Source organism: Phascolarctos cinereus, unplaced genomic scaffold, assembly GCF_003287225.1.
Source record: "Phascolarctos cinereus isolate Bilbo 61053 unplaced genomic scaffold, phaCin_HiC Scaffold_1;HRSCAF=81, whole genome shotgun sequence".
Taxonomy (NCBI): Eukaryota; Metazoa; Chordata; class Mammalia; order Diprotodontia; family Phascolarctidae; genus Phascolarctos; species Phascolarctos cinereus.
This window is the reverse complement of record NW_027555514.1, coordinates 18,128,502-18,140,831: the sequence shown is the minus strand read 5'-3', so window position 1 is coordinate 18,140,831 and position 12,330 is coordinate 18,128,502. Positions and strand designations below refer to the sequence as shown.

Here is a 12,330-nt window from a genome sequence, read left to right as displayed (position 1 = left end):
TTTATAATGTCTGCTTTCTTTTGGCTTTATGATTTTACATATGCTTCCGTACGTAAAGTGGCTCTTCAATCTCCGCAGTGTGGAGACTCGCTCCTCCTGTGTGAGTAACGCTCCTCCATCTCTCCTCATCCCATATCCTTCTTAGATCTTTTCATAAATCCTCCATTGAGGATTCCTCCAGCGTGCTGGACACCTTCCTTTGATTCTTGCAGTGCACAGTCCTCGGGCATTCTGTCTGTGCCTCCTTCCATTTGCCTCGCCCATCTCTTTATGGGATAACAGATGAGCTTGGGCACATTATCGTTGACAGTACACCTGAGCCTGCTTACCCCAACCACGTGTCTTCCCCTTGCTCTGTGGGCCAGCAGCAGTTGTGATTCTTCAGAGGGCAGCGTGTGTCATGTGTGGTAGAGCACCTCCCAGAGCAGTGTTTAAGCATGGCACGTGCAGCGATGGGCGAGTTGGGATCGTGGAAAGCATTGCAAAATGTGCTTGGTTTGTGTCGATGATGTTTCACTTGAATTTTATGTTTCTGTTAGCCTAACCACAGTTTTAAGATTCTTTCACAATGTTCCCCTGCGTTTATTCTCCACTCCAAATCTTTTTTTTTTCAGGGGTGGGAGCTGCTCGAGCTGGGAACCTGACATTCATGGTCGGAGGACCGGAGCAGGAGTTTGCTGCTGCCAGAGAATTGCTCGCATGCATGGGATCCAACGTGGTGTATTGTGGAGGGGTGGGAACCGGACAGGTAATGTGGAGGTGGGCGGACACGGAATGAGCTCATCGTCATTTTCCTTTTGGGCTCACACGTCCTTTTCCTTCTGTGTGGTTCACATTCACTTAATTCCCTTCTCTCTACTCTACTTTCTTAGTGTCTCCTTTGTGACAAGTACTGTTTGAGGCCCTGAGGCTACAAGTCCCTAGCCCCTCAGGAAACTTTCCTTCTACTTAGGGGGACTAAGGGAGGGGGGCAACAGCACAGTCACAGAAAAGTAAACAGACCCAAAACCCCAAACCCCAAACACCCCACACATGGATTTGGGTGAGGGCACTACCAGCAGGGCAGTCAGGAAGGGCCTCTTGGAGGAGGCGGCCGGGGAGCTGTACCATAATGGTGTCTGCAGGTTGCAGTGCCTTATAAGCCTTTACTTGTCATTGACAGTGACAAATCTCCCAACACTTTATAAATAGACTTGTAAAAGCTTCCTAGAGGCTCATGTGATTCTTCACTCACATCGTTCACCACCTCAGTGCTAAAAACCTTCAAATACATTTCTAGTGAAATGGCTCGCTTTCTCTCACCTGAGTGCCAGGCCTTTGTGTCCAGCTGTTTGCTGGGCTTTCCCACTTCACTCCTCTCATTTCTCCTCTGTGACAGGCTGTCTCTCCCAGGCTCTGGGCTCTTAGTGGATCACCATAGGCCCATCCTCTTCCATTCTACTTGGGTATGGAGTGCTCTTGATTTTCCCAGCAAGTGCTTCCTCACGGTTGTCTTTTCTTCTCCCTTTGGCAGGGGGGCTCTTTGGAGGTCAGAACTGTTTCCCCTTTGTGAGCGCTCTTGACTTTGTACATCGGTGCCTCACACAGTTCTTGGCGGGAGCTTAGTGAATGTCTGTTGATTGCTCCCTCCTGGTTCCCCAGTTGATCTCAGGCTGCCTGGCTTCCTGCACATCACACGCTCCCCTCTACTTCACATGCCTGGCAGAGTAATCTTTCATGACTCCATATTTCCTCCTGCTTCAAATCTCTGCAGCTTTTCCTGGCCTTCAGCTTCCTCCATGGTTTTTTCATGTCATATGGAGCAAACCATATTTATCTTTCCTCCCCAGCTGTACTATATACAGTTAAGCTAGCTTCCTCACTGTCTCACTTTCATCCTTTAACTGATGTCTGTTCCCTTTCCTAGGATCCCTTCCTTTGTTCCTTCTGCCTCTTAATCCTGCCTGCCATTAGAGATCTGTTTCCTCCTCCAAGGCTTGCCCCTAGTGCTCATTGGCTTTCCCCTTTCTCTGACCTCTCTATACCTAGCATCACCAGCTGAACATGTATGGCCTCTTCCCTCTGTGATCCTGCTTGGGATCTAGCTCCGTGACCCTTGTTTGCTTTTTCATTGTGTGACCTTGCCTCATCAATAGGGAGGAGCCTACAGGGGGACCGTGAAGTCATCATGGTATTGACTGGTTTTCTTAGTGCTTCACGAGCCCACTTTGCCCAAGTCCACTTTCACTTGTAAATTATGTTCAGAGGAAGAATATGGCCCTCTGTGGTTTTTTGTAATGTGGACCCAAAAGACTAAGCCCCGTAGTATTTGCCTGACAACCAAGGAGAGACTCAGACACTTGGGAGAATAACCAGGTGAGAATTATCGTTAAGAGGCTGATGTAACCAGGTACAGGCAAATCTCCTTTGGAGATGATGGGACGGAAGCAGTCCCATGACCCAGTGTGTTGACCATCTGCTTTATTTTCAGGCAGCAAAGATATGCAACAACATGCTGTTAGCTATCACCATGATTGGGACTGCTGAAACAATGAATCTTGGAATCAGGTTTGTTAGCTTTTAGGTTTTTATGTTTTGAGGAGCTCAGTGTGTATGTTGTGTGTGTATACACACAACACACACACACACATACATCTATGTACGGTGGGAAAATAATGGTCATGAGACACATAGGAGTTTCTACTACGAAAATTTTTACAGTTGTTTGGAAGATTAGAATATTCCAGAGCTTGCTTATTTGACCAGAGGGTTGGGCCTTAGAAAACACAAGCTTTCTTTGTAAGAGCCACAAAGTGCCATTGCATTTTTCACATTTAAAGTTGCGTTATCATTTTTGTTGTGACATTCCTATTTCTTCTGTCTTGTTGAAGCAGGGGTTGCAATCACTGTAAAATGTAAACGTACCTTAGCAATAGACTGAACTGGCATGAATGGTAGGGTCAGTGAGTAGTGTAGGTCATGTGACACATTCCCAGACCATTATTTAATTTTATTTACTTTGGTCTCCCAGATAAATACTGCTAAAAAAAAACCCTCCCGGTGATTATATGTTTTCCACAGAAAGTAGAATTCAGTCCTAGAGATATGTTTTATAGCCAAGTCTCTTATTATACTAGGCTAGTTTTTCACCCTTGCAATTAGAACCCAACATTTCTTTTACTTATTAAAATGTATTCACACATAAACCTAGATGTTATATAGAAGGATATATTATTTTACATATAAATTACCCAATATTTTACCTAAATTGTTTCAAGAATTTTCTTTTTTCTATTAAAAGGAAGGAAAAAAGCATTTGTTAAACACCTACTGTGTACCTGGCACTGCTAAGTGCTTTTACAAATATTATCTCCTTTGATCCTCACAACAACCCAGTGAGGTAGGTGCTATTATTATCCCCATTTTACAATTGAGGAAACTGAGGCAAAAAGAATTTAACTTTCCCAGGATCACCCAGCTAGTAAGTGTAAGAGGCTGGATTTGAACTTAGATGTTCCTGACTCTAGGCCTCTGTGTACTGTCATCGTTTAGGTTATGAAGGGAATAAGTTCTCAATTTTGGCTTATGAATCAGTAATCTTTTGTATTTTAAACTTTTCATGTGACAAATCACTAAACAGTTATTTATAGAAATATAATGCATGTTGAATTGTACACATACGTTCAGTTTTCTGAAGGTGTTCTTTCTCTCCTCCCTATTTTTTCCCCTTTCCCTTGTCGTACTTATTTCATTCTTGTTCTCTTTTTCTTTTACTCTACCTACCTAATCTCCTAATAAACTAATTATTTTGTTGAGTACTTCATGCATTATTTGACCTTTTAGATCAAGGGTTCTTAACCGGGGGTCCATGAACATGGTTCTAAAAATATTTTCATAATTTTATTCAGTATGTTTCATTTCTTTTGTAATCCCATGTATTTTTATTTTGTGTATTTAAAAACTTTATCCTGAGGGGTTCATAGGCTTCACCACATCGCCAGAAAGGTCCATGACATTAAAAGGTTAAGAACCCCTGTTTCAGATGTACCCCTAAAATTGCCCACCCCGAAGTAAAATATCGAACACATTTAATGAAACTAGAATAGTATAACATACCATTCAACTTTTGATAAAAGCTACAAAACAACAAAAAGCATTTGATTTTTAAAAAACAACACGGTAATGGATTCACATTTCCTCTTAATTACCATATCAAGATGCTGTTGTTTTATTGAATTGCCCTTGTCTCAGATGTTGGACTATCTTGACCTATTAAGTTGTCATGTTGTAATTGAGATAAAAGAGGAATTTGCTTTGCATCAGTGCTAATTGGTTTATCAATATCCTGTACCATTTACATTTTAAAATTGAATGTCTGTAAGATGGTGAAGCATATCTGTATTAAGCTTTAATAAAACGGGTAGTCTTGTATGTAGCCATTGTTAAAACCAATTGTAATTCAAAGTGGTGTATCTGTATTATGGTCAGTTTTAGTGTATGGGTCACTTAGCATAATTGAAAAACTACTTGCCTACAACTTATTTTCACATCCTGCTCTATTGCAGTTAGCAAAGGAAAGAGGGGGATGGAAGTTTCTGAGACAAAAATGCATACAAAATTAATTAGTGTTGACAACAGGATGAGTGACTTGGTGCATGTCTTAACATAGTTCAGTGTTTTGAGATAAAAAAAATAAAGGGTTTGTAAAGATAGAGATTTAGCAAGGCTGTAGGCTGGTAAATTTTCCCCACATGGCATTCTAGTCCATTCCATTTCCTACCATTTCCTTTGAACACCATGACTCCAGAGGCTATTCATCCTGTGAAATAATACCTCTTATTAAAATGTGGCACTCCTTCAACACTTTTTGCTATTCAGACTACATAGGTGATTATTTGCAATTGATTGAAAAAAGCTGGGTATTAAACAGAGTTCTGGAAGTTCTAATTCAACTAAATCCACCAGCATTTTTTATACTTCTGTCACATGCCAAGCTGGTGATACATATATGGGTCAGGTGTGTCATGTACCTTTTTCTGTAGTTCTCCAAGTTTACTCGTTACCCCAACTTACAGTTGGCAGATGTGGGATTCTCAAAGTATGGTATGCCATAGTGCTATTATTTAAACTCTCTCATAGGCAGCCTTGGAATGAAGAAGGATAAATTTCTGTTTTCAACTCTGTAGCTCCTGAGCCCCCATCAGTGTGTTTCACATTTATCCAAAATCAATCACCATGATGCCATTAACTATTAAACATAAAACATTTACTAAAGGATATGGCAGAAGAAGGAATAATCATATTTTCTTAGTAGAGGGCAAGCGCAAGACTAATCTTAAGGCTTGCAGTCAGTCCTTGACATTCACATGTTTAACTTTTGCAGCTTCAAGCATTCACGTGATTTTATTAGTATCCTCATTTTTACTTTCACATTGGCAATCTCACACAGCACATTCATGGCTATGCGTGGTAGAGAAAAAATATTTAGAGGCATAATGCAGCATTTATATCTGTAGAAAGGGGAAAGTATTCGTAAAAGTGTTCATGAATCCTTTCCAGAAAGTGCTAAAGTAACCTCTCAAGTACATGATGAAGAAATTGAAAAAATGGAAAATCGGCTAAGTTTGTGGGTAAATGAAAAGGTGGCTACTTCTGCCATCTCTCTAGTGCTTACAGAGTAGCCTGGCATTACTCTTCCATGCCTCCCCCTCAAACTCCCACCCAGTTAGGCCCATCTGCCCTGGGTGAGGGTTCCAAGCTCAGGCAGGGGGCTAGGGACTCTCACCGAGCCATGTGCTTTTCATCAGGGAGCAATTCAGCCACTGAGTCAAAAGGGAGACTAGACATGGCAGATTGCCCTTTGGGGTTCTTCTGACATCTCTGCCCTTGCCCCTCCTGTCTGGTGTTCCCTCTCTTCTCCCCTGCATTTTATGGGTTATCTTATGGTTACTCTGTTATGAAAAGTGCATATTATCAGAATTAATATTTTGTAGTAAAGAATTATATGCAGAAAAGTGTATTTTCATCAATCTCTAGCAAAAGATTATAGTTTTGGGTGGTCACGGGAACCTAACACCCTATTTCCCATAGTTTAATGTATCGGCATTCATGTTTTTAATTTTCATGCACATTTCTAGGAATATTACCCCTGTGCAAATTGAGGATTGACTATATTTAGTAGAAGACAAAAGCATGAATAATGATAACATTTACTTAGTAGGAGATAAGAGCAGGAATAATATAATCACTGTTAAACCTGAATCACACTCTCTTACCAATATTCATGGTGGGGGAGGGGGCATATATTTACAAAACGCTATTGGTAGGAAAACTCCTGTGCTCAAGGCATCTAATAACCCTGGAGAGTCGCAGACCTGAAGAGTTTGGTTACCTTATAGAGCAGGCTGGTTGGTGCATCACCTGCTAAGCAAATCTTCTCTCTGTTATCTACTTTCCTTTTGGTCCGTACAGCTCTCCAGCTTGGTAGTATCTCTTCTCTGTTATACTTGGGATGTTGAAATAGTGACAAGCTCTTTTAGCACAGAGCTACCTTTGGTAGGGTGCTGGGGAAATGTTATGCTCTTTCAATGGCAAGCAATTCACTTAAACTAGAGAAATGCCAAGCTTTTTCAAGTCTGCTCTGGAGCTTTGAAAAATGTCTACCATTTAAGCTGTAGATAGCAATAGGGCCATAAAGTATTTTCATAGCCAGTTCTTCAAATTATAGGAGATTCTGTTTTATTCAGTAAGCTCTCAGCCAAACAATTCTTCTATCCCAATCAGCATGGCTCACAGCAAAATAGATACAAAGCTTGCTTTTCTCTTTCTCTTCTCCCTCTCAAACAAGAACAACAGAGCTAATCTTTGAAAAGATTTCCTTTCCTTGAGCCACAGATGGCACTAGAAGGCAGTCTCACCACTTTTCAAGCACAAAGGCAAAACAGAAGTTAAATGACTTGCCCAGGGTCACGTAGTTAGTAAATGTCTGAGGCTGGATTTGAACTTAGGTGTTTCAGACTCCAGGCCCAGTGTTCTATTCACTGAGCCACCTAGCTTGCCTCTAGGGCAAGATAGGCAATATGATGAGGGGACAAGGGACTCTAGAGAATGAGACAGCATAGAGTTGAATTGGTTTACCCGGGGATCATAATGGGAAAGGGAGGAGAGTATAACCAGGGTGAGGGTGATGACCTAGGAAAGAACAGAGGGGCTGAGGGACTGGAGATAACAGGGTGAACAAAGAGCGGCGTCTGGCAGAGGGAGAAGTAGGATCCCAAAAGGTTGTGACCACACAAGGGGGTTCCAGAGTTCATCAACATGGAGGGTGTTGCACTTGTGGGTGATGGCATGATCGAGGCTAAGACCTTCTTTGTGTGTGTCTGAGGTGGGTTGTAGGGCAGGCGGAGGTCATGGGAAATGAGTAAGTTGAACGTGAGGTTAGACTTTTTGAGAAAATAACCATATGTATGTTGACGTCCCCAAGTTTGCCAGCAGGAGTTGAGGAGGAGCGAGCAACTAAGAGCCGGGCTCCCAGATCCCTGAGGAAAGAAGGGGCGTGTCCTCTGTCTCCCAGTCAGCACAATTCCCAGGAAAACAACCGTAGGTCCTCCTCATCACTTTGAATCACCTCCAAATGATGTCTGGTGTAAGCATTTATAATCTCTTTCTCGTGCCTCCCTCGCCTTCTGTCTCTGACTCGTCCTGTAGTAAACTTCTTTTCTGTCTTCATCTGCTCCATCTCTTTCTTCTTGGCTTCTAATACGTCAAGTCAGGGCCCCCCCAAAAGCAGTGACCCACCTCTAACTTAGGTTGAGGGACAGGTAGGTGGCACAGTGGATAGTGTTGGGCCTGAAATCAGGAATATTTGTCTTCTTGAGTTCAAATCTATCCTCAGACACTTAGTAGTTGTGTGATCCTAAGCAAGTCACTTAACATGTTTGCCTCAGTTTCCTCATTTGTAAAATGAGCTGGAGATGGAAATGGCAAACACTCCAATATCTCTCAAGAAAACTCCAAATGGGGTCATGAAGAGTCAGGCACAGCTGAGACAGCTGAACAACATGAACTTAGGTGGCACTACTCAAAACTTCCACTGTTTTGCTACATATGATATCATTAACCCATCTAGTCTTCAAACAGTTATTTGATTTAGAATTTGTCAGCTGTAAATATTAGGACTGAAAATAGTCACATGCCAACGAGCTGATGGACTGTGATGCTTTGCTATCACCTCTACCTCCGTCTGAGCTCTGCACATTCCTCTGAGTGGCAGTTTTCTCTCTTCTTCTCAGAATGGTCAGTATTTCTCCTCAACATTTTATCTGAAAGACTGTTTCTTTTCAAGCTATTTTTTTTTATCATTGTTCCCTACCCAAATGTTCTTTTTCTGTCCCTCTTCAGAAGCCAGAATGTCGACCTAAGAAAGGGGCAATATTTTACATGGAGCTAAATGCCAATGTTCCACGTTCTTGTGGATTTTGTATTCTACTGTGGGTGGAGTTGGTGGAATGGTATAGGCATGGCAGTAGAGGAATAATATGTAGACGGATAGGTGTAACACCAGGAAAATGAGGAGGGAGCAAGCATCATCTGGGGTGCCCAGGAAAAGCACCCTGTGAGTTGTACTTAACACAGGGAGATGAGGTCTTGGAGAAGTGGAAATGAAGAGGGGGGACCTCCCAGGCATGAGGCTCATGAACACACAGAGGCCAGAACATGGAGCCTTTGAAGTTGAGAAGGGAAGGGAGGGTCCAGCTCTCAGAAGATGTGCAGGGCCAGCTGAGAAGCTTGTATTTTATTTTATTAATCTATTTTGATTTATCAACAATTACTTCCATATGCTTTTGAGTTTAAAATTTTTCTCCCCCTTCCTCCCCCCCACCGAGAGAACGCACAGTCTAATATAGGCTATACATTTACATTCTTATTAAACATATTTTCACATTAGTGAAGTTGTAAGTAAAAATTAAAACCAATAGAAGGGACCATTAGAAAGAGGAAACAAAACTCAACAGAAGAGAAAAAAAAGATAGCAATTCTGCTTCCATAGTTCTTTCTTTGTATGTGGATAGCATTTTCTATCGCGAGGCCTCTGGGGATGTCTTAGATCCTTGTATTGCTGAGAAGATTAAGTTTATCAATGTTAGTCATCGCACAACGTGGCTGTTATTGGGTACAACATTCTCTTGATTCTGCTCACTTCACTCAGCATCAGTCCATACAAGTCTTTCCAGGTTTTTCTGAAGTCAGCCTGTTCATCATTTCTTATAGCACAATAGTATTCCATTACATTCATATACCCCAACTTGCTCAGCCATTCCCCAATTGATGAGCATCCCCTCAATTTCCAATTCTTTGCCACCACAGAAAGAGCTGCTGTGAATATTTTTGTACATGTGGGTCCTTTTCCCATTTGTATGATCTCTTTGGGATATAGCAATAGTGCTATTGCTGGGTCAAAGGGTATGCACATTTTGATAGCCCTTTGGGCATAGTTCCAAATTGTTCTCCAAAATGGTTGGATCATTTCACAACTCCACCAGAGAAGTTTGTATTTTGAATTGAAGTGGTAGGGAATCACAGAATACTTTTGAGCAGGGCAGGGTCACTTACATCATGCTGTTTGGCACAGCCAAAAACAGCAAGCTGTTTGGCAGCTGTGTGGAACGCCAAGTGGAAAGGACGACCCCAGAAGCTAGAAGGTAAAAAAAATGGTAAGAGTTTGAACTAGGGTGGCAAGAGAAGGGAATGTATTATGAGAGACACAGAGGTGTAATTGTCCAGACTCGTCTGTGGATTGGTGTGTTTGGGGGCAGGGTGAAGGGTGGGAGGTGAGAGAGAAGTTCCAAACCCAGCTGACTGAGTATGATAGTGCCCTAGAAATAGGGAAGTTTGAGACTGGGTTCAGATTAGGAGAAAAGATAATGAGTTCCGTGTGGGATATGTTTTGGCTTTCTAGGCAGATAAATCCATCGTGAGGTTGGTGTTTGGGATTAGAGTTCACTAAAGACAGTAGATCTGGATAGGTAGATTTGGCAGCCATTTGCATAGAAACAGCACTCGCAATTAGATTCCCACAGGAGAGAGTCCAGATAGAAGGGAGGGGAGTCTGGGCCTGAGGCTTGGGGATGCCATCCAGGATATGGAAGATGATCCAGGACTGGAAAGGAGGGCTCAGGTGGGAAAGAGCGTCCCAGAAGCTGAGCAGAGAAACTGCAGTGAGGCCATGGACTTGAAATCAGAAGGCCTTGGTTCAGATCCAGGTCTGAACACTCTGTTGTCTGGCTTTGACCGAATTCCTCAGCTTCTGTGACCCATGCACTTCCTTATGTGGAATAGAGGAATATTAATCCTTGGGCTGGCTCTCTCAGGGATTTCAGGAATATGGATTACGTGACATAATGCTCTGTAGGTGAAGCACTGGGTGGGCCCCAAAGGGACAGAGGAATATAAGATATAATATATACATATGTGTGGAGATAGGTGCATGGATACACCCATCTTTATACCCGTTTGTATTGTAAGTACTGATTACCTCCCCTAGATAATTGAGCATCTCACCATATTTAATTTCTGTCCTGGCATTTCTCTCCAGATCTAGTCCATTGCATTTCCTGTGGTAGGTGGTTAATAAATAAATATTGATTGAAAGCCCTTGTGGGAGAAGTAAGCAGCGTTGGCCTTGATGAGTGAGATGGGCATGAGTAAGAGGGGATAGAGCCCTGTAGAAAGGCTAAAGGTTTTGAGTTTTTATAAGGTAGAACTCGTCTCTTTTCCCTATTAGGCTGATGCAGTGACAAAATCAATGGATAGAGGAAATTTAAATGCAGAAATACTAACAGTGTAGCTGAAAGGCTTTTCACTTCTCATGCATGTGGCCCATCTGTGGGCGTATGGAAGAAACTCGCTGGTTTTATTTAACTGTTGAAAATAGTGTGCTAGTTGCCTGGGCTGCAGCTCTTGTTAATGAATTGCTGCCTGGTAACATAATTCACAAGCTCATTTTTCAAAATGTTGAGATCTTTCATCCCATTTTCTTTAGGAGATTCTCAGTGGTTTGAAAGCACTAAAATATGAGTGCTTCTACTATTGTCTTTTCTCCGTGGTTTACAGACGTGTTTTAAAATGACAGAATTGTTCTCTAATAGAGTATAGATAGCAGGCAGGATTTATAGAGCTTTGCAAGGTGAGAGAGAAAATTGGCATCAACGAGCATAAATTCCCAAGTAGTAAATTCCCACAAAGTAGTGCAGCATCAGGGTGCTTTAGCTCCATTTATATTCTACACACTCGGGGGGAAATGTGTTGTTTTTGTCTCTTTTTGTTCATAGAAATGAGAACACATTTCTTTTGAGAGTTTTAATGTCAACATTTAAAAGTAGAGTTGCCCATCCCTCTTAAATGTGCATTTCTGCTTAACTTCACAGTTCAATTATTTTTCAAAAACATTTATTCTTATTTTTATATTGATTAGTATAGTCTGGTAAATCTCTTCTCTCACTTGGCTGTTTAATGTTATTATCAGTTTTAAGTAATGTTAACCAAGAATGGGAAGTCACAACGTACAACATAATTTGAAGTTGTCTCTTAATTGTAGCTTATCCCTTCAGTTTGGGTCCCTACTTGTTACCAGGAAGCAGAGACTAATATTGAAAATTGCCTTTTTGAAATAAAAAGACATTCTTTGGCCATTTTATGAACAAACATAAACAGAATTAACCTTTTCTTTGGGGGGAGGGCATAAAGAAAATTAAGGTTTAAGATTTTTTTATATTTAAGTTCCTTGAGTTATTTGGAATCCCTCCAAGAGTTTGTAACGTGGGTGAAGAAAATCTTTTAAAACTAGATAGTGATGCATAATTTCAGTTTTTAAGAGAATTTCTTTTGAAAAAAAACCTTCTTATTAATTTAGGTGACTGACTTAAGCATCTTAATCAAAAATCAGTATTTTGTAGTGTTTCTGTAGCAAGCCACAGAAAATTTGAAATAGAAGTTTGACTTAACTTCTAGAAAATGTGATGTGACTTCTCACTTCAGTAAGCTATAAGATTAGTGTATGCCATATTTAGCCTTATCTGGTACTTACTACTTTCTCATATGGCTTTGTTCATTGAAAGTGGTCAGATATTTCTTTCATTGAAGTCAATACGGCACTTACCACAGAATAATAGGTTTAGTGTTGGATGGAGCCAGAGGGATGTTTTAGTTCAATTTCCCCATTTTACAGAGGAGGAAACTGAGGCACAAAGCACGACTTGCCCGTGGTCACCTAGCTAGTACCTTTCTAAGGCAGCATCATAAACTGCCTGTTATTATAGTGGTCTATGTACAAACATATCTTTTCTTACCAAC

The 12,330-nt window shown here is 41.3% G+C and overlaps 1 protein-coding gene across 1 annotated transcript in view; it reads left to right on the top strand.

Moving 5' to 3' along the window:
• HIBADH (3-hydroxyisobutyrate dehydrogenase) overlaps positions 1 to 12,330 on the top strand; it is a 153,123-nt gene that overhangs the window by 128,853 nt on the left and 11,940 nt on the right. The window contains exons 5-6 of the mRNA XM_020993392.2: positions 615 to 748; positions 2,471 to 2,547. Of these exons, the coding sequence (XP_020849051.1) occupies positions 615 to 748; positions 2,471 to 2,547 (211 nt within the window). The remainder of the gene's footprint in view (positions 1 to 614; positions 749 to 2,470; positions 2,548 to 12,330) is intronic.